The 22,742-nt window shown below is 36.5% G+C and overlaps 3 protein-coding genes across 3 annotated transcripts in view; 2 read left to right on the top strand and 1 right to left on the bottom strand.

Annotated features, from left to right (window-relative positions):
- The window catches only part of LOC134679259 (uncharacterized), a 452,522-nt gene that overhangs the window by 12,713 nt on the left and 417,067 nt on the right, over positions 1 to 22,742 (top strand). The window contains exons 18-20 of the mRNA XM_063538148.1: positions 407 to 467; positions 1,299 to 1,526; positions 2,503 to 3,693. Coding sequence (XP_063394218.1) covers positions 407 to 467; positions 1,299 to 1,526; positions 2,503 to 2,607 — 394 coding nt within the window. The 3' untranslated portion in view covers positions 2,608 to 3,693. The remainder of the gene's footprint in view (positions 1 to 406; positions 468 to 1,298; positions 1,527 to 2,502; positions 3,694 to 22,742) is intronic.
- Positions 5,616 to 8,119, bottom strand: LOC134679268 (ubiquitin-conjugating enzyme E2 G2). Its single transcript, XM_063538164.1, has 5 exons — positions 7,933 to 8,119; positions 7,604 to 7,685; positions 7,145 to 7,263; positions 6,674 to 6,814; positions 5,616 to 6,085 (listed from the first exon to the last, which is right to left on the bottom strand). Exons 1-5 carry the CDS (start codon positions 7,973 to 7,975, stop codon positions 5,964 to 5,966), a joined length of 507 nt encoding a protein of 168 aa, XP_063394234.1. The 5' UTR covers positions 7,976 to 8,119; the 3' UTR covers positions 5,616 to 5,963.
- On the top strand, positions 10,061 to 14,122 carry LOC134678475 (uncharacterized). Its single transcript, XM_063537045.1, has 3 exons — positions 10,061 to 10,533; positions 10,638 to 10,757; positions 10,853 to 14,122. Exons 1-3 carry the CDS (start codon positions 10,398 to 10,400, stop codon positions 11,947 to 11,949), a joined length of 1,353 nt encoding a protein of 450 aa, XP_063393115.1. The 5' UTR covers positions 10,061 to 10,397; the 3' UTR covers positions 11,950 to 14,122.

Raw genomic sequence — 22,742 nt, 5'->3', positions numbered from 1 at the left:
ATGGCTCCTCTACACGATGGGCCAACGCCGGCCACTCCAAGGGACGCAGCCATTTGGTAGAATGAGATAGCAATATCACTTGCTCGCTCTAACGCATAAATGCGTCCCTTGGATTGGCCGGCGTTGGCCCATCGTGTAGAGCAGCCATTCTCTAAGTGTGTTCCGCGGAACCCTAGGGTTCCGCGACACCCCTGCAGGGGTTCCGCAAGAATTTAGAACACTATGTTTTAGCCGCCTCGGAAAAATTTATATAGGGTTAGGTTCAAACGGCTTTACTAGGGTTACCAGCACATAGCACCTACCTTCCGAGTTACATATATTATTCTGCGTTGCTTCGCGTATACCTAATTCCCTAGTGCACCTAATCTAATCAATTAATTATGTTATGTGTTATACATATTTCTAGAGGTTGGAGTGCTGAAATAAAGCGGCAACAAGAAGCAATCGTCGAAATGGATCGAAAAAAAGTAAACCCACTCTCTTAACAATATAATGTTATGAGCTAGTTGTCATGTGCATTGGTCTTGCTTGAAAGTGCCCTCTACCGCATACGGTAGTAAGGGTTGTTCACGAAAAAAAGTAGCCACCTAAAATTGAGCTTTCATATGTACCTAATATACGGTATCGTCTTGGGTCGTCCCATTCGTTTTTCGTCAAGTTCTTAAATTAGTCCTATTCTGCTTTCGTCACTCATTCTACATTCGTCACAATCGTCGGTGGCTTTCAATGTAGAATGAGTGGCGAAAGCAGAATAGGACTAATTTAAGAACTTGACGAAAAACGAATGTGACGACCCAAGACGATACCTAATATACATAGAAAGTTTTTACAATGCTAATATCTGGCATTCTAACTAGGGTGTCTAACTTGCTAGCGGGGACATGGTATCGTATGGAATTAAAACGGGTTATTCCCACTAGTTATTACTGCTGGGAATTTTTTTCCCACCTTTTACCACTGGTAGCTACTGCATCGAAAAAATGTACTGAAAATCAATGTCATCGCTAGGAAGCTATACTTTCTGGCGGGCGCTATCTTTTTCACTATGTACCTAGTAGTCGAGTTTTCAACTTTCTTTCGATCAGAAAATATGTACGAGAAATGTACAAAATTATACGCTATCTCATAATAGTCATAATCTAATTCCTATAGCTCACCCGCGCCCCGGGAACTCGCCTATAATTTTACTAGGTTGATCATTGCCAGGCCAATAGAAATATGATGTTCTCATGGTACCTCTATACACCCAAGACACCGAAGTTAAGTATCACTTCAATTTCGTCGTTCATCACTAACAGAAATACGAGGAGGAGCGTTCTTTGTACGCGTTCCTGGCCCGGGTGCGCCTGAACACGGCGCTGGACGCGCTGCGAGAGGTGCGCCGGAGCGCGCGCGCCACCTCGCGCGAACAGCTCGTGCGCGCCACGCTGGCCGACGCCGTGGCCGCGCACCATCGCCGCACCATGCAGGCCAATGACATCGGCGAACCTTTGCTGCGTACCTATCAGCCTTCGCTTGACGATCAGGTACCTTGATTTCGTCTTAGCTAAGTCAGGCGTGGCTCACTCCGCGATTACGTCGCTTTGCTACAGGTAGCTAAAAGTACATCCGTTCCACCCCAATTTTGGGGAAAGCCATAAGCCGCGCGTGGCGCTGTCGCCGCCTAGCGGCCATATCTGTGCTGATCGTAACAGACGCGTTTTGTTAGAGAGTGAGTCTTCTGTACCTAGTACTATTATTTATTCTGTGGCTAAGTATACTTAATAACGTAGTATAATTCTGCATTGTGTGCGAGTGACAGATATTCATTCGCAAATGCGAAACTAAAATGGGCTCGCGATAGTTTTAACAGTTGTCATACGGAGGGCCTCGATTTTCCGAGGCACGGTTTTTTCTTAGACTATCTTACACACTTCATATATCTTTGCTATTATCAAACAACTTGATTCCTGACCATTTCAAATATTATTAATTTATTACATTGATTTGTAAAGTAGAATTATCATGACACTTACTGTGAAAACGTTCGATGATGGGTCATTAACATAAATCAGTTTCTTACATGTTCATATTATCTAACGAATTCACAGACAGTGCGAACTATGCGCCACGTTTGTAGCCGATGCGTTTGTATGCTTTGTGGTGAAAAGCGCCTGCCAACAGAGAACTCGCATAGCGGGTCGCTTGCTGCCACTGAATGTGTTAACCTTTTGGTCGCCAATGACCGATATAGCGGCACCGCAGATCCAACGTCAAAGACCGATTAATCCGTCACAGACCAACACAAACCTTCGTGCATATGCATAAATTTCAATCTACACTTCGGTGACGTGGCGTCCGAGTGACAGCTGTTGTGTTTGACATGGCGTCGAAAAGGTTAACCGACACGACTTTGAAAATCACAAATGTCTCTATGGATAAAACTGCATTTAGATATGAACTTTTGAAGTGTACGTGCCTTAGATATTAATATTGTTAAGGTACAAACTTCGTATTTTTCAGAACAAAACCGCACAGTATGTGAAAACCTACTGCATCCCGAATAAGAACACTAAGCCCGACTGTCTATCTACAACTCCGTACAGCGTGCGTCAATTTTTGTCATGAACCATGATTTTATTATACCAATAAAATAAATTTCTCCAATACATATATTATAGTTCTTTACATTAGCTACATAATTAGTAATAGCCAGCCCCAAATAAACTTTCAAGACAGGATATCCCGAAAATTATTCAAGATATCGAAATATGTATTGACAAAATAAATATGTAGCAAATTTATCAGTTTTCGGTTTGTTTAAGTATTCATGTCGCTAAGACCCAAAATTTCCAAGATACAAAGACCAAGATCCAAACCTTGACGAAAAAAAAATTTTTTGGATTCCTCACGTCGTGGGCTATCACTGCTATCAGAATATACCCCATGTATGTTAGCCGATTTTTCGTAGTTTTCGAATTATGATTGTAATACTCGTAAACGTTTAACTTTTCTTAAGAAATTCCGGGGTGAAAGCATTGCTTTCCTTTTATTAATACAAAATATGAGATGACAAGCGCGCTAGTAGTGATAGTGACGGCATAAAATCGGCGATACGATTTTTTTTCTTACAGGAAACTACAATTAGAATATTCTTTTTACTGAAACATCCTAATGTAGGCAAGTAGCATCAAATGAAAGGGCTCTATGATAGAATCAAAAACAAAATCACATTGTGAATAAATGTTACAATTAAAACGCTCTTTCAAATTCTATACAGACATTTTATTTGGGTTTCACAGTAGGTACCTATCTTTCTATGGCCCCAAATTAATAAATTTAATTTAGTTTTTGATTGAGCACGTTTGTTTATAACATTAAAAAAAGCATTTTTATACTGAAATATTTTTTTAGCAGATGAATATTTTCTAATTGAACTTTCGATGATATGAGTAGGTATTACCTATAACTAATAAGCAATATTTAAATTTATGAAATGTGAACTGTATAACATCTGTAAATTTTAATTATCGGTTGGCAATGATTTGTATTCAATATACTTCATTCACGTTTGGCTATTAGTAATATGTTATTTTTTCGACTGCTAGTTCGAGTTAAGGTAGAAGTATCAATGCTCGACGCTGCACTAGTATTCGACATGGGCACTTTATGTCAAAGTAATATAGGTTAAATTTGAACGGCGAAGATTTTTTTGTATTCAAATTTAATCCTTGTCACTTTGACGTAAAGTTTCCATGCTGAATACTAGTGCAGCGTCGAGCACCAGTACTTCGACCTTATCATATTCAACTTCGGCTTCTAAAAGGCCGATCATATTAAATTTTTTCGAAGAATTAATTCCTAGCAAGCTGGAAATCGTTCTAATATCTTCATTTTTTTCGATTTAATCCGAGTTTGCACAATCCCAGGAAGTGAGTTTATATCTTTGCTGTTTTTCAGTTTTTTGCTTGTAGGTCGAAAACGGTACATGGAAAATTTGTTCTATACATTATCAAAATTGATACCTGAGGATCCAAGAGGTACCGTAATATGAATTATTCATCATCATCATATCAGCCATAAGACGTCCACTGCTGAACATAGGCCTCCCCCTTATGAATTATTACAAACTTGTAAAAATGTCTACTCCTTTGAATTTCTTAATTTTTGGTACGATCATGTAAAAAATCCGAAAACGGCTTTTCGCCAGTGTCTGTTATATTAAATCTTGCTGGTAGTGCCATTGTAATTGATGGTGGGTTCTGTCTACATCGAGTGGTTTAGCAAACCATGGAAAAAATTATCTCCTATGTCTCTCAAAATGTATGCACATCTTCTAGGATTGCGAAAGCTCCGATTACATGCATTTAGGACCCAAAAGAAGGTACTAATACGATGTCCAGCCTGCTGGGAATTGATTCCTTAAAACGCTTTGTGATCTAATTTTATTGGCCTATCACTCTATCATAATTTCGTTTATTAATTTTATGTATTATACATCGAGCAATAAATAAGCTTAAGAGTGGTCAGTCTATACATAGATATAAAATCAATTATAATAAGCTTTAAAACTTACATAATACTTAATAACGAGTAATTTACGAGTAATTTAACGCATCACACAGTGCTGAGCGCTGCGCGCTCCAAGTAGACAGCGATCGTTAGCGATTCACCTTTAAACTTGTTTTGTATGCTCTTATAATCCTACCGGCAAATTGTAACTTTTATGGTTTTGTGATTGTATTAATGTTTATGTTTAGATTAAGCATAGATTAAGTATCATAACTAAAAAATTATGCATGTTGTTTTCTTTTCTCAAATAAGTGAATTATTGTTATTCTTTTGGGAAATAAAGATCTTTAAACCGAATTTAATATTTCGAGATATGCGAAAACCTATTATTATTACTAAAATTTTAGCTTAACAAGTATTATGTAAGTTTTAAGCGAGTTTAATAATACATTTTCCCATACCTCCCGTTCAACTTATTTGTACATATTATACAACAGCCCCCGCCGCGTCTGTATGGCTGTATGTTCGCGATAAACTCAAAAACTACTGAAAGGATGTTTATACGGTTTTCACACATCAATAAAGAGAAGCCGGGGCGGCTCGCTAGTTATTTATTAAGTAAGGAAACTAATGTATGGAGTGAGCACACTAAGCATACTTATTTCTCCATGGGAATACATATCATACTTTAAGTTTATTGATTTCTTTAAGTTGATATACATTTAAACAGATTTCTAAAAGGAATAACATGATTATTACATATTTACAAAAACACTGCAAATTCGCTATGCTGTCACGTCAAAAATATATAATTCGTCGCTCATTTACCAATATTTACAACCACATTTACTAACTGACATCGTTCATACTATTGACGAGGCAATACAAGCCCCCGGTTCATTGGCCGACACCTTAATGTTATAACCAATCCCAATCCATCATTAACTAGATTGTATTTTACTGCATACTAAGACTATAATTTCGCAGTTGGCGAATGTTTACGTCATTGCAAGTTGTACATCAAATATCTATATTTATGTAACATGAATAAGTCATAAAATTCGCTCTGTGCTTGGCACTACAATCTACATTATAAAAATAAAACAATTTTACAAAAATCATAATTACATGTCCATATGTATAAGTAGTTATCATTATCAAACAATAAAATTATTCTGCAGTAAGTTTAAGCTTTGTGCAAATATAATATCGATCATCATTTAATCTGATATTAACATAAATAATTATCATAAGTGTTGTGTCAACATTATACATTTATATGTAAACAATCCTAACTAATACTCAGACATACAAGTAGTAAAATTTGTTAATTGTTTGCCGTTCTTTAGGTAACTCTGAGTATATATATACATATTCTCATGTGTAGAAAGATTATGCAAAAAAAATATATTTTCACACTAGTTTACAAGCCACCAAATATATTAAAGCTCAGTCAGTTTAGCACATGAATTTTATTGTGGTGGTATTCCTAGCGTGTTTCTGACCAATCTTTCAGCAATCTTGTTAAATTGTTCTCGGTCCTCCCTCCACATTTTTGCTGCATCAACATTTGCTCCACTCTCGTCATTAGGTTCTGGAAATTATAGCGTGGCGATTATTTAAAAACCCTTTATGCATGTTCTGTCACATTCAACTTTAGACAGGGTTGTTTTTATGTGTAAAACTAGAAATTGATAACATCGATCAGCATCAGTTAGTTTAATTTCATATTAAAGACAGAAATATATTATGTAATTAGTAGTTTGGCAGCAAGAAATTGTATCAATAATAACGTATTATAGTCTATCAAACAGCTTTCTCAGTAGAAAATGGTACAAAATTCTAATTTTCTATGGGATGATAACCCTTCCCCCCAAAATTTTTAAATTTGCTGCGTTTTTCTACTGATGGAAATGACTTGACAAACTATATTTAGAATTTATAAATGCTAGGATACAGATACGGGATAAATACAGATAGTATAGCATGGTTATGGATATAAGGTTTTATTTAACTACTGGGAATTTTAATATATATAATTTTGTTTCCAGTGGTAAAAAGTGGTAACAACTAGGTGGTAACTCTCTCTCTTCTTCTTGTAGCAGTGTAGTGGCTATAACCTGTTTTTTTTATTATTATTATTCTTATAGGTAATTTTAACATAGAATCCAGTTCAACTTACCAGCTAGCATACTGACTACTGACAGCAGTATTTTTTCAACACTTTGAACTGGCGACCACCTCTCAGCGCTGCTCTCATACCCCATGGGGTCATCTCCGGGCGCATGGAGAATAGATATGCAGACACGCCCATCAGCATATACTGTAACATGGGAACGAAACACTGACTATCATACAACTACTAATAAGATATGATGCTCTCTGCAACATATTGTTGCAATGCAACAGATTTATAATTATTTTAATGCCTGGGTACCAAATCAAGCTGTTTTTGAACATAATAGAACTTCTACTTGTCTACTATTGCCAGAAGGTGACAGATGTCTTATCACATTCATCTGTATCAACATAGTTCAAACACAATCCTTTTAACAATGATGTTCATTTACCTAAGCCAAAAACATTAGGTAGTGTGAGAAACAGCCTGTAACAAGGAGTATAGAATGTTTAATGCATGCAATTAGGCACTTACTGTTTGGATGAAACATTTCACAAGTGAACTGCATCTTGGGAGGGCTCAGCGGGTAGTCTGGAGGGAAAACTAGTTTTGCCGGGAATATGCCACCTTCAAAACATGTCCCTTCTGGCCCGCTATAATTACAAAATCCAGTTTAGTGACACAAATATAGTGTCTTACAAAAAATGTCCAATAGCTGATTCTTGGTTAGATGATATTCCATGGAAGAGCATGCAAACTATATTACCTAATTCTTGTTTGTGTAACCCAATATGTTAAAGCAAGTTAGAAAACATACTATAGTAAAACTCTGCACGGAAAGAGAAGAGTCATAGAATGTATTGGATCCCATAGATTTCACGACTCTTCTCCTTCTGCACCGACTCTAACACAGTTATATAAGAGGTAATAGAATGGACCAGAAGTAAGTAGGTAGAATTATTTACATGTTCCTGTTTATCATAAATTACTTACGTGATTAGAGCTTCCCATTCAAAGAAATTTTCTTCATTGATGGGCCCAGCAATGATTCCCTCTGGTGGATTAACAGTAAGCTCTGGAAGTTGCATATAATTATGTCATTCCACAATCAGTAAACCGAAACACTGAATTCTAACCTTAACCAAGCGAAAAAACCATTAAGGCATTTCCGCTGTATACAAAAAAAATTTGGTTACAACTAGATTAGATAAGAGGATTCTACTTTTTACTTATACATAAAAAAGATTTATTACTTGATATGCAATTATATATAACGAAAACATAATACGTAAGCACAATCTCAACGTAAATAATACACTTACGTTTATATTCGGCCATAAGCCGTCGCAATGCTGACCCAGCCATTATAAGATTTTAATGTAGCTTTAAATTGTTTTTAAAAACCTAAAATCAAGTATCAATCCACTCTGTTTTTTTAAATATAGGCCAAATCGAGCCGTGTAGTTATCGTACCGTTTATGCAAGAAAATAGTGAAATTAGTGAAAATGAAAACACGTCCGACGTCCGTGGGACGTTTTGAAACACAATTCGGGAGTTCGATTCTGATGTTTAAAATAATTTTAACATTTACAATATTATTAGTTATTGGTAAAAATTATAGGACAAACAGTATTATTACTGTCTATTAAATATACAATGTCTAAAATAATGCTCTATTAAGCACATATCAATTCAAGATTAATTTTTATATCTTCTCTGTAATCTTATGTTTTGAACGATCATTGTAATGTCATTAAGTTTTTTTTTTAATTTATTACTGTTTTGGCTGTGAGCTTAAATTTGTAGCGTTAATTTTATTGTTTAAAATTCGAATAGAAATTGTACAGTTACCTTGCAGACCTCGCATCTAAATATATTTGGTCATGATATTTTGAGTTTTATTCACCAGTACTACTAGAGTTCAATTTTATTAGCGATTTCATCAAGGTAGCTTTATTGAATTATATTGGAGTGCGAGTGACTTCGAGCAACACCGGCTTCCGACACGTCGGAAGGGAGGGGCCCAAGCGATATCTCACCGTACAAATCTTTCTGCCATTTTTCGCGGGGGGAAGGTGCACACAGTCGCACTTCTCACACACTTACATACAAAATCCAATCAGAGGCCCTACCGCGAACCACGTTCGACGTGTTGCCTCTCTATGGCACTTGTAAATTCATACGTAAGTGTGACAGGGAGGCAACACGTCAAACGTGGTTCGCGGTAGGCCCTCTGTAATGACGACACGACGAGTGACTAGTGTCACAACACGCACACTAACACATTTTCGTTGAAGTATGTCATTGTCAAAGAATATAATAGTCACTAGGAGAAGAACGGTAACTCCATACAAAAAAATGTCCCCAACCGTTTATACGTTTATACTAGTGGCGCCGTCTTTGTGTACCAATGGAACTAAAGTTGACAACCGGTTTAGCCTGGCGGGTATTGGTATTATAGGTATATAGTAATTATGTTGATAAACATATTTGTTATCTTCATATCACGAAATATATGCAAGATGCAAATATTACCCCTTGTTTGTGGTATTATCAATTGATTTAAATAAAAGGCATGTTTATGTTTATAACATTATATATATTTTACATATAAAAATATACACAGAAAACTGGCAACTGGCAACTTAATAAAAAAATAGACATTAATAAAGCGCATTCACAAAGTTTTCAGTACCTTTTATACAAATAACATTAGGCATGCCTACCTATTACACTTTACACACAGATACACTACACTTTACACACGGCATTTTACACAGATTTCCAACTTGTATTCATACATTTCTTCACGGTTAATTAATACGCTTTCCAGATGCGTTATGACGACTCGGTTCCTTCTGAACCCACTAAAGTTGTAAATTTCACTCTGGCTGCTTCAACAGCCGTTGCTCCGCATTTAGCACATTTTCTATGTGCATTGCTGTAATCCATGTAGGTACAGACTTACAGTCTTAAGTGGTACGTAGCGGTACACGTTTTATGTATTATTTAAAGAGTTAATAAATAAAATTTTCGTTATGAACTTTAACCACAGCAGTTGGACAGAGTCATTGACAAATATATTTTTTATTATGGTGGGTAGACGTACCTACCCTCCATATATTTTATGAACATTGATAAAGACAGTTGGAAGCAAATATTCATTATAAAACTTAATCGCATGTAATTAAGTTTTAAGCGTTTTAAGTCCCGTTTTATGATTAATATTGTATAAAATTCGTGATAATTTAAATCAGAGTTGGGAGCAATGTTGCTGTAGAAAAATGTTTTTATTTTTATTACTCGCAACTTTTTCCCGGGGGCCAACGCACACATAGAAGAATCATCCGATTTGCATACTTAATTACGTACTTACACAAAATTTCAACTGAATCGGAAATCGAAAAGTGGCTCAAATTCAGCTACCAAGATTGGACCCACACTAGAGTCTGACCAGCGAGTCGCTGCACAAGCATTTTTACAGAATTCTTCATATGGCAACAATTTTATCTGTCAAAAGTGTCAAACAACTGTCAAAATGTTGACAGCTTCTGTTACCAAACAATATTGATATTTGTGTCACATTTATGTGAGTTTTTATTTGCAAACATATGTTTGACCAGCGAGTCGCTGCACAAGCGTTTTTAGAGAATTCTATATATGGCAATCATTTTAGCTGTCAAAAGTGTCAAAAATATTGTCAAACGAGTTTACACATAACCTAGATTCTCAAATTCTCATGTTAGTTCATTCGTTACGGAAGTTTATAGTTTATATCGTATTATAATGGCTAAACCGATTAGAAGCAGTGTGAGGAGCATGTTATTTAAGATAATCTGTAACTATAATCAAGTTCGACACGACGAAAATGAGAGATTACTAGAAAAGAAGCGAATATTGGACGAAATCATTCAGGCGACCGGTAAGTCATTATCAAACAATGTTGATGCTTCTTGTACCAAATTTAATTTACGAGATAGGAACATTTGTTTGTATTACTAAACTTATGATTTATTTATATTACAGCGGGCGTAGATGACGAAAATGTTAGAGAAACTATTCAAAAGCTAGCAAGCGAACTGAAGAATGTTATTGATAATAACGCATCAGAATCAAGTTATTTAGAGAAAGTGTCTACTATGACAGGTAATATAAATAATCTATATTTTCACATCTAGGTTTATTAATATTTTAGTGTTCTTTTGTTAAAATTCCTATTGTTAAAACTGTTTTTTTTTCAGGTGCAAGCATTCGTACACTACGCACAATTAAAAAAGAGGGTTCTATTAACCAAGGCCAATGGAATACGCCAGGGAAAAAACGACCCCGGCCACCAACTGTGTCAAATTTAGACAATTTTGATGTGTCAGCCATCCGTAATAAAATTAATGAGTTTTATTGCGTCAAAAAGCAGGTACCTACTCTAAGAGCCTTACATGCGGATTTGAAAGAATCTATAGGATTCTCAGGATGTTGTGAAACACTGAGGAAAATACTACACGAGAACGGATTTGAGTTTAAAAAAAATAAAGAAGAGCGCTCCATCCTCATGGAAAAGTTTGAAATATCTGGGTGGAGGCAAAGGTTTCTTAGAGCTATACATAAAAAACGGGAAGAAGGAAAAAATATTGTGTATCTTGATGAGCCATATGTCCATCAAAATTACAGACCGAAGAAGTCATGGCAAGGGCCTTCAACTTCCGGTTTAGTTGAAAAAATTTCCTCGGGTAAGCGGCATATTATAGTGCATGCTGGATCAGAGCAAGGATTTGTGCCCAATGCTTTGCTTGTTTTTAGCACAAAATCCAAAGCAGCTGACTATCATGATGACATGAACAGTTCTAATTTTTTAAAGTGGCTACGAGAAATGTTAATCCCAAATTTGACTGAGCCCAGTGTAATTGTTATGGACAATGCCAGTTACCATGTAACACAAATAAATAAGCCTCCAACCATGCACAGCTTAAAGGCTGATATTCAAAAATGGCTAAGGGAAAATAAGATCCCATATGAAGAGTGTTTCAAAAAGGAGGAATTGATGTGCCTCGTTGAGGAAAATAAAATTGGTCCCATATATGCAGCAGAGGAGTTATTGAAGCAGCATGGGCATGAGGTCCTTAAATTGCCTCCATACCATTGCGATCTAAACGCTATTGAGTTGATATGGAGCCTCACAAAGCGAAAAATAGCCAGCAGAAATGTGGGGCTACCGGGTTCAGATACGGAAAACTTGATCCGAGAATGTTTTGCAATGATTACCCCGGAAGATTGGAAAAAAAGTACAGACCATGTAGAGTCTGTGCGGAAAGAGAAGAGTCGTGGCAGAAACGGGAACTAACATTTTAAATTTTATATGGCAATCAAACCTTTGACACCTGTCTTGTAAAAAGTAAACAAACTTCTGTCAATGTATATTTTTATTAACAAAAACCGCAAGTTTTATGTATAAAATATTTTCAAAACACGATAAAACCGTACATAAAACCACAAGGAAAATTATATTTAACATTGTTCGGTTTTGTCAGCGGGAAGAAACGGCTAAAAGCCGACCATCGACTTACAAAAAGTCGCGGAACGCGTTTCCGCTATTCGCGGGTATTGATGTTGTATTTAATATTACATAATTACCTATTTAATAAGCCCCCTAAGTAACTTGTCTCCGGTACATAATCGGTAAGTGTATTCATTCAAAATATATTAATTTTCATAAATATGCAGGTCATTCATGATCTTTAAAATAACTGACAAATAGTCTTGATACTTGCCATTTTATGCATATTTATAGGTAATTTCTTTTTCAGGATTGTGTAAAAGTACCTACGGTATCTCGAATAAAAGACCGCTAAGTAGGTGATATGCAAGAATTCGTAATCTACGTGCCGGATTCAAGCACATCCAGTTCAGATGAAGATAGTTCTATGAGTGTCCCTGGTTGTTTTGAAGCTAGCTCAAACATAAGTAGTAGTAGTAGTAGTAGTAATCACTTTATTGTACACAACACAGGTAAGTGACATTGAATATTTTAATTCGATTCAAAGAATGAAACTTTTTCTAATAAAATATTTCTTTATTTGTAAGTTCGTTTACTAGGTTCTGAATAAAACTTTTTCTAATAAAATATTCTTTTATTTGTAAGTTATGTTAGTTACAAAATTATATTTCATATTTAGCAGTGACTTTTCGTATCGTGATTGACGCCTGACAGCGTAATATCGTGAGATGAGAGAACCGGACATATCCCAATAAGGCCTACCTACTTATGCACTATTTTTATTAATACTAGCACAAACTAGTGCCTGCGCTAAATCAGAGGATTGAGTTGACGAGCCGACACCACAACCAGGCTCCGTTTAGTAAGCCGTGGTAAAAAACCGGAACAAAAGGGATTCAAGTATCATGACCTTTAGTGTCGTACTATAATCACGTGACCAGTGTTGTCAGCATAGCAAAAACCATAAAATAGCACTAGCGCGCCCTCAAATCCCACGACTCTTCTCTTTCCGCACAGACTCTAATAAATGTGGAACGAAAATACAAGTCTAAGGACAACATTACAGACACTGAACTAGCTCCATTCATAATAGAAGTTCGGGAAAGTGACAATGACAGTGATAGTTCTCTGTCAGGAATTGAATTTCTTGAATCCGATTTCGATTATGATTCTTAAATAAATAGGCACCTTCTTTATAAACTAACAATATTAAAAGTAGATTGAAACTAAATTGTGTTTTCTTTCACCTACCTTCAGTTCAGCTCCATTATACAATATGTGACTTTTTATTATTACTAACTTTATAAGTACAACGGGAAGCATAAATATTTCCCTTGTGAAGGTTTACTTTAATAGCACAAGGGAAATATTTATGCTTAATAAATAATCGCCTGTAATTAACCCGAGTTCAAAACTTCAAAATAAAACACAAATAAAGTAATTTTTAATCCTATCAAAAATATAAATGTCATATGAGAACCAAGTTCAATATTATGACATATGCCTTGGTTGTTGACTTCAACGACCAAAGAAATGAGATTTAAAGGGTGCCGTTTAATGGTCAGTCCTGAAATTTATTTGTAACAACAAAGTATCATTTTCTATAACTTAGGAATCTTAGGATAATATAATAACTTACTTTTTGTACAGTTGAAGTAAAGATATTTATGTTTACTACATATTTTTGTAATGATTGACTGATTAGTCTACTAACAATTCGTTCCTTCGTTTTTTAGTATCTCTGATAATAATGATAACTATTCAATCATATTTTTAATTTTTAAGTGGGCTAAATTAGAAGCCAGGGGTTATAATTGCATTGCAACGATATCCTCAGTCTGTTTACTGTATTAAATTTACAGTCTGCTACGTTGCAGACTTCAGTCAGTCACTAATCAAAACAAAAATTAATTACGTATGAATTACCAAGTATCAAATTACTTTTTTTGCACTATGCTTCGTGTTACCAGTTAAAGATTTTTTGAATTTGCCGCTTTTTTTTTGTGCAGCCACTCGCTGGTCAAACTCTAACTAACAGGGCAAGTTAAATAAAAGTTTGGAAAAACGATATTAATTTATCCGAAGTCCGAGAATACCTCCTGTGGCCTATTTTATAAAGCTACAAGTTACAATTTACAAGCGGAAGTCTATTTTTAACCCTTTGTGTTAAAACGAGACTTCCGCTTGTAAATTGTAACTTGTAGCTTTATAAAATAGGCCACTGATTGACATATTTCGTAACTACATTTTACTTCTGTATTGTTTAAACATGAAATTATGGCATGGCAAGCATCTTCTGTCAATTGTCCCATCATAGGAGGTACGCAGTTTTACAGCTCCTATAATGGGATTGGGCCAAATACCACTATTTTTTTACATCTGTGGAGTCATAACATAGTGTGTTGTATACCTTATCTCATGGTAAACGCAATTAACAAAACACATTCTAGTTTTCATCAAGTATTAATTAATTGAAATTTAATAAATTAACTCACCTCACTTAGCGAAGTTGTTAAGAATTCGTAGTGGTATTTTTTTTCAGTGACACGACAACTTTTGGGTTGACGCCAATTTCTTAAAAAGCAACCAAATTTAATGAAACTTCAAACTGAAACAGCTCTAGGGCTCTTATTTATGATAATATACAGCCAGTGTTTATAAACTACTTTTAGATACTTATTTTAGAGGAATTATGTTTTTTTGTCCCATTACTAGTTCCACGTCCATTATAGGGTATACTACTATATCAGCTTATCTAGATTTGTGGGAACTTAGGCTTAAATAGTAGATACCTATAGGTATAATTACTTAGTTTAGACGAATCTGTCTGAACAATGATGAGTCGTCACAACATGGTCGGCCCGCGGTCTTAGCGTGTGGGCGCGGCGTGGTTACATTTCGGTCCTCTGTATATTTTGATAGAGCCGCGTATGGCTCGCCAGAGAAAACAAAGAGATGCCCGCGCAGTCTACCCTTTGTTTCGCTTTAGCCTTAAACACCTTTAATAGTTCCGTGTATAACTTAGTTTAAAATAAGAATAGGTACAATTCTAGTACATACAAATATGTATAGTATGTACTTGGTATAGTACAATGTAATTGGCCTTTTAATTGAGTAATTTGAGTCGTTGTGTTGATATGAAGTTTTATAAAGACATTATGTTTTCAGAAAAAAATACAACTCACAATACCTATGTGGTGCACTATGCATTATACCTACTCATTATAGGCGGGTGGGGAGAGGAAGTCAATGCGTAGATGCCTTTTTGATGGCTCCTCTACACTATGGGCCAACGCCGGCCACTCCAAGGGACGCATTTATGCGTTAGAGGGACAAGTGATATTGCTATCTCATTCTACCGCATGGCTGCGTCCCTTGGAGTGGCTGGCGTTGGCCCATCGTGTAGAGGAGCCATGAGACTAATGTAACGGGAGGGGTACACCGAGCGCATGCTGCCCTAGCCCGTGTCACGGGAGGAAGAACGATTCAGCACCCGCCAGGCACTAAGCACTATTGAGAGTTGATTGAATCTGAATATAGGTAAGTTAGTTACTAGGCTATTGGTAGAAAGCGATGGACTAAATTATATACTCGTTTTAACTCTTGCATACTGTATAAGAATGTTTACAGTAAGTACAAAATCTATAGCTCTAGGTACATGTAAGACATTCTGCTTGCAAATACGTCTAAGTTTTTATAAATATATATAACCTTCTTAAATATACGCGCAACGCAACAACTTTTTTTCGTCGAACATGTGGCTGACCCGGGCCTTTATTTTGATTTACATCCGCTTCTCAAGGGTTAAACGGTAACGTAGATCATATCTACAAAAAACTGGTTCGTTTTTTCTTCCATTCACAAATATTATTAATAAGTAGGTACCTGTACCTACCCAAAAGTGGCAGAAATCTAGTTATTAATAATTAGGAATTACAGGTAGTTACTTACATAGTTAGCAATATACCTGCATGTATATTTTATTAACTTTATACTTGCCTGATCGATAATTAAGTTTCCGACGTTCGATGTTTTGACAAAAAAACATTTCTGAAAATAAAGTCACACTGTTAACTAGGTAATACATATTGTATAGTAGCACCAAACAAAGTCTGCAGCGGATTTGATAGCCCACGCAGTGTAAGTGTTATGTTATATACCTACTTACGTCATAATTTCATAGAAGTTTGACGTTTAAAATGACACTAGCAGACTAGCACTGCGTGGGCTACCAAAATCGCTGAAGACTTTTTACGGTCTGACTATATATATTTAATTTCCTTTTGTTAAATAGTTACGTACTATTATTGAGGCATTCAAGACCATGTTCAGTAATTTATGTGTACAGCCGTCAGATACTACACTCTGATGTAGTATCTAATCAGTTTAACCCTTTTCAGATCAATGTAGCTACTAGGGTACTACCTATCTTATAGGATATTATGTTATATCTAATTAGAAGAGAGTATTCTAAAGAAAATTGGAATTTGTTAATCCTGTAACCAATTCTAATATAAAGAGGGTAAAGGAGGAGGAAGGCGCTGAATGAAGTGATTAAACTCTAAAAGTCAGTGGGCAGGTTCCACGTTAAAATGAGGTTTACTTTATATTGCTAGGCTATAGGGCTTGGTTTTCTTTCAAACGTAGTCCCCATTTTCCTCTTTTGGTGTTGTCATTATGGAGTATGTTTTCACAATTTGATGTAAAACTTAATCATTTGCAGTAGGTATGTTCTGTTTTCCGTTAAATCATGTACTTAGTCAGTTGCAGTCAGAGCCGGTCGGATCCGTCCGCGCCGCTTCCCGTGCCCCGCCGTCGACGGACGCTGCGCACATGGCTACGTTCATAAAATATAATTTACTACCACGCGCGAGTTGCCTGCGCGAACGCGTGAGCTCGACGTACTTTCAATAAAAAAATCGGTAGATTATAGTCGGCATTGAAAAATAATTATTGAATTAGGTATCTACAGTCAAACCGTCGGAGAGTAAATCTGCTCATTGCCAAAACCTTGTAAAAATGATATGGGGCATTATCTATGAAAAGGGACCTTATTGTCGATGGCGCATACGCCGCACAGCGTCGCGCGGCGTTGTATTTATATCGGAACATCGTTAGCAATGGCGTAAGCGCCATCGACAATAAGGTCCCTTTTCATAGATAACGTCACATATAAAGTAAACGTACTGGGGGCCGATTTTTGAATTTCGGTCGCTCGATTTCATCACTCGAGAATCGGTGGAAAACGGCGAATTGCTAATTTTTGAAATACGAACGATCGAAATTTGGAATCTAGTGGTATTGACCACTTGATTTCAATTCTATTAGTAGAATTTAAACGCCTAGTAGTGGAGATATCATTTAACGAAATACACGAAATCGAGTGGTCGAATTTCAAAAATCGGCCTCCTGGTGCTCGACGCGGTCCCAGTACAATCATCTTGAAACTTAAGTCATTGTGAATAGAGGTGACAGCAAGGCGTCGTCTATTGGGCATTAGCATGTCGAGCACTAGTACATTTACCTTAAAGAGTTTTACTAATTGAATACCGGTTTACAGTTTATATTTATCTCCTCTTGAATACGGGCTGATATTTACTCTTTAGAACCTGTGCTTAAACCCTCTACCTCTATACATTCAAAGTGGTATATTTTACATAAATGTCATGTCAATGTACGTTCGATAAATAAATATACATAATCTGCTGATAACTAACCACTGACTAACAGGCCGCCGGACGAAATCGGCCTGTCAGTTAGAACTAAAATTTGACAGTTCCGAACAACTGACCAGCCGATATCGTCCGGCGGACTGTTAGTCAGTGGTCGGCTTAAAATGTAGGTATATGTGTAAAAAAACCGGGCAAGTGCGAGTCGGACTCGCGCACGAAGGGTACCATAAAGCAAAAAAAAAAACGGAAAAAAATGCAAAAAGAAAACGGTCACCCATCCAAGTACTGACCACGCCCGACGTTGCTTAACTTTGGTCAAAAATCACGTTTGCTGTATGGGAGCCCCACTTAAATCTTTATTTTATTCTGTTTTTAGTATTTGTTGTTATAGCGGCAACAGAAATACATCATCTGCGCAAATACATCAAATTTCAACTGTCTAGCTATCACGGTTCGTGAGATACAGCCTGGTGACAGACAGACGGACGGACGGACGGACAGCGAAGTCTTAGTAATAGGGTCCCGTTTTACCCTTTGGGTACGGAACCCTAAAAAGGCATGTGAGATGCTTTTAAACATACCGACCAAAAGGATGTAGAGTTAGACCGTAAAAAGTCTGCAGCGATTTTGATAGCCCACGCAGTGCAAGTGTCATTTTAAACGTCAAACTTCTATGAAATTATGACGTATAAATAACACTTACACTGCGTGGGCTATCAAATCCGCTGCAGACTTTTATTGGTGCGACTACATATGAGGAAGGATAACTGGCGGGAGATGGCACGGAACGAGACCACTGGCGTGTACTCGTGTCGGAGACCAAGATTCATATTGGGTCGCTGCTCAATGAAGTATACAGTATGTGTCTGACCATAGGGCTTTAATTCCAGGGCTTGATTTTACTCGCTAAACTGAGCTACTTTTACTATGGGACCAACTCTAAAATCGGGGAAAAATTTTTGGCATTTGCATAGAAAACGTTGACATCTAATCAGCCAAAATGAATGAAAAAGTAAAAAAAAAAGCTCAGTTTAGCGAGTAGAATCGAGCCCTGGATTTAAAGTCCGATCGTCAGTAACACCCTGTATAGTAAGTATAAGGATGCAACTGGGCGTTTTCAGAAATAAATATTGAAAACCTGATTCTTTCACATCTGGACGTTCTTGGACTCATTCTACTCAGAATCGACAGCATTCTCCATCGCACCATTAAAAAAATATGTCCCAAAATGTCCATTCCATTTCGTTACGTATTTATTACGTACGAAAAAATTTTTTACTTGTATGTGCGTGACGTAGTGGAATGTACAATTTTCATACAAATTTTTGGGACATTTTATTTTATCATCAGAATTGAATATGCTAGTGATTCTGAGTTGAAAGAACCCAAAAACACCGGGATCTGTGAAAATCGGGTTTTCAATATTTATTTCTGAAAACGCCCAACTAGGAACGACCCATCGGCCATCGACAAACGACAATGTGGACGACCTGTCGATATAAATCGTCTCAATGTGCGGCTTATCTTTGGATTACAGAGGTGTCGGGTGTCCTATTAAGTGTCGGAGCAAAGGCGGTTGCCGACGCGCTCACATTATTATTGTGCTTACATCAGTTACCAGGAACTCATTTAATACCACTACGTACCCATGCAACATAGTAATCGGTACCCGTACTGGTAATAGGTGCTGAAAGTAAATATTAACTTTGACATGACTTTGACTCAAAATCTTATTACCTTACATACCTTAAGCCGACCACTGACTAACAGTCCGCCGGACGGTATCTTCCTGTCAGTTGTTCGGAACTGTCAAATTTTTGTTCTAACTGACAGGCCGATATCGTCCGGCGGACTGTTAGTCAGTGGTCGGCTTTAGACTTAGACAATGCATATATAGTAGAGTCTGTGCGGAAAGAGAAGAGTCGTGGCAGAAACGGGAACTAACATTTTAAATTTTATATGGCAATCAAACCTTTGACACCTGTCTTGTAAAAAGTAAACAAACTTCTGTCAATGTATATTTTTATTAACAAAAACCGCAAGTTTTATGTATAAAATATTTTCAAAACACGATAAAACCGTACATAAAACCACAAGGAAAATTATATTTAACATTGTTCGGTTTTGTCAGCGGGAAGAAAACGGCTAAAAGCCGACTATCGACTTACAAAAAATCGCGGAACGTGTTTCCGCTATTCGCGGGTATTGATGTTGTATTTAATATTAAATAATTACCTATTTAATAAACCCCCTAAGTAACTTGTCTCCGGTACATAATCGGTAAGTATATTCATTCAAAATATATTAATTTTCATTAATATGCAGGTCATTCATGATCTTTAAAATAACCGACAAATAGTCTTGATACTTGCCATTTTATGCATATTTATATGTAATTTCTTTTTCAGGATTGTGTAAAAGTACCTACGGTATCTCGAATAAAAGACCGCTAAGTAGGTGATATGCAAGAATTCGTAATCTACGTGCCGGATTCAAGCACATCCAGTTCAGATGAAGATAGTTCTATGAGTGTCCCTGGTTGTTCTGAAGCTAGCTCAAACATAAGTGACATTGAATATTTTAATTCAGACTTCGATTACAAAGAATGAAACTTTTTCTAATAAAATATTTCTTTATTTGTAGGTTATGTTAGTTACGAAATTTTATTTCATATTTAGCAGTGACTTTTCGTATCGTGATTGACGGCGTAATATCGTGAGATGAGAGAACCGGACATATCCCAATAAGGCCTACCTACTTATGCACTATTTTTATTCATATTCATATTTATTATTAATAATGTACACATATACATACACATACATTACAAGTCAAGTTTACAATGGGTGAAATATATCCCAGATAAAATTACAGTTCTATTGCCCAATTTCTACCCGATCTACCCGGTTTAAATAACTGTTGGAATGCACAGATTAGGCAGTACATAAATGAGACTCTATCTTGTTTGGTACTAAAATTACAGTTGTATTGGGCAGATTCTTAACTAGTTTTAGCAGTTTTGTCAATCGCAGTCACTTTTTAGTATCTGAGACATAAAAACAAGTGTGTTTTAAAAAGAAAACTAGTGCCTGCGCTAAATCAGAGGATTGAGTTGACGAGCCGACACCACCACCAGGCTCCGTTTAGTAAGCCGTGGTAAAAAACCGGAACAAAAGGGATTCAAGTATCATGACCTTTAGTGTCGTACTATAATCACGTGACCAGTGTTGTCAGCATAGCAAAAACCATAAAATAGCACTGGCGCGCCCTCAAATCCCACGACTCTTCTCTTTCCGCACAGACTCTAGACAACTTTCTTTTCATTTGTAGGTACTTATAAAGGAATTATAGGTTTAATTAAATAATGCAAAAACAAAACCAGCATATTATTTACATATATGAAAATAAATAGTAGTTGATAAAATAAGTAGAGTTAGACCAAGAAAAGTCTGTCTGTAGCGACTTTGATAGCCAACGCGGGGCGTCTTATTTATACGCCATAATTTCATAGGAGTTTGATGTTTGAAATGACACTTGCACTGCGTGGGCTATCGCTGCATTCACGGTCTAACTCTACCTTCTTATCTGACAACAGATAACAAAAAAAAAACATTTGCTAATACCTACGTACTTAGGTACTCGTATATTATTTGAATAATAAATACGCATATGATGTTATATGAAGACTGTTATCGAGAGGAACTACTTAAAATAAACAAGAAACACTTAGGTAGTAAGAAAAGTTAAAAACAAAGGTTGTGCGACCACAATGTTTTGATGAGACATCGTAACGAAGGGGTAAGGCGATCATCCATTTTTGCATGTGTTACTGATATATCTAGGTACATATATCATACAAGCAAAAAATCTTACATTTACTTATATTTACTTAAGTGTAAAAACTTTGAGAGAAGTTATTTGATTCGGATGTAAGAAATATGTGGCAAAACCATTAGAAGAAACATTGCTTTCTCTGTATAAACTATCAGTTTTACCCTCATAATTACAATTATTTATTATGGCGGTAGGTGCTCGAGCGATTGCAACTTGATTAAAAAAACTAAAAATAACCGAAGAAGGGTTAAAGATTGGCGCAGCCGCTCGTGGCAGCGGCGCGTCGGCGCGGCGCGGCGGCGGTGTGCGCTACGCTGTGCTACGCGCCATCTTGTGGGCGGCGCTACGTAGCGCTTCAGCACCGCATCTCTCTCAAACCATCTTACATGTGTAACGGGCATGAAAAGGAGAGAATATCGCTGTAGATTTTTTGTATCTTACTACTGATTTATAATCGATGCTATGTAAAAACTTTAGTTACATACTTTTCATTAATTTCTTTTTCAGCCAGGTGCTACGAAATCATGACGAGCGGTTAGTGATGTTTAATTTTCTGGCGTTGTCTCTTGGATTATGCAGCACTATTTACTTTAATAGTTCACATCTTAATTAGTTGCTTTAGTAGGATATTAGTTATTATAGTGACGTAGTCTTAGAAGTGTTAACTAGTTTTGTATAGTTTGTGCTCGAAATGTTTATGATAGAGATCAGCAACCCGGCGCGGAAGCGTCTGCGACCGCGTAGCGCGGCGCGTTTGTTGTTCAACATTACCTCGAGGCCGATTCGAACTTCGAACTAACAAATTGATGTCAATTTTTATCTCATATTGTTATTTGCCTGTGTCATTTTGTCAGCATTATATTGGCGCGAGAGGCAAAAGAGATGCGCAGAAGAAAAGTCCTAATCTCGCTTCTACGACCTTTATATCCTTGTATATAAATAGATTTCTCACTTCTACACGGATCTAATTAATTTGCTTTATTAAATAATTATCAGTGTATACCAGATCCCGATAATTTCATACATTTCGGATTCGGATTGCAAACCCCCAATTAGTGTGGAGACCTCTGTAAATACTCTGTAGCCTCTCCTTTCCTTCTCAGTTGATATAATAATGATGGTGAGGTATGTTTG

The sequence above is a fragment of the Cydia fagiglandana genome, chromosome Z, assembly GCF_963556715.1.
Source record: "Cydia fagiglandana chromosome Z, ilCydFagi1.1, whole genome shotgun sequence".
NCBI lineage: Eukaryota > Metazoa > Arthropoda > Insecta > Lepidoptera > Tortricidae > Cydia > Cydia fagiglandana.
This window is presented reverse-complemented; position numbering and strand designations above follow the sequence as displayed.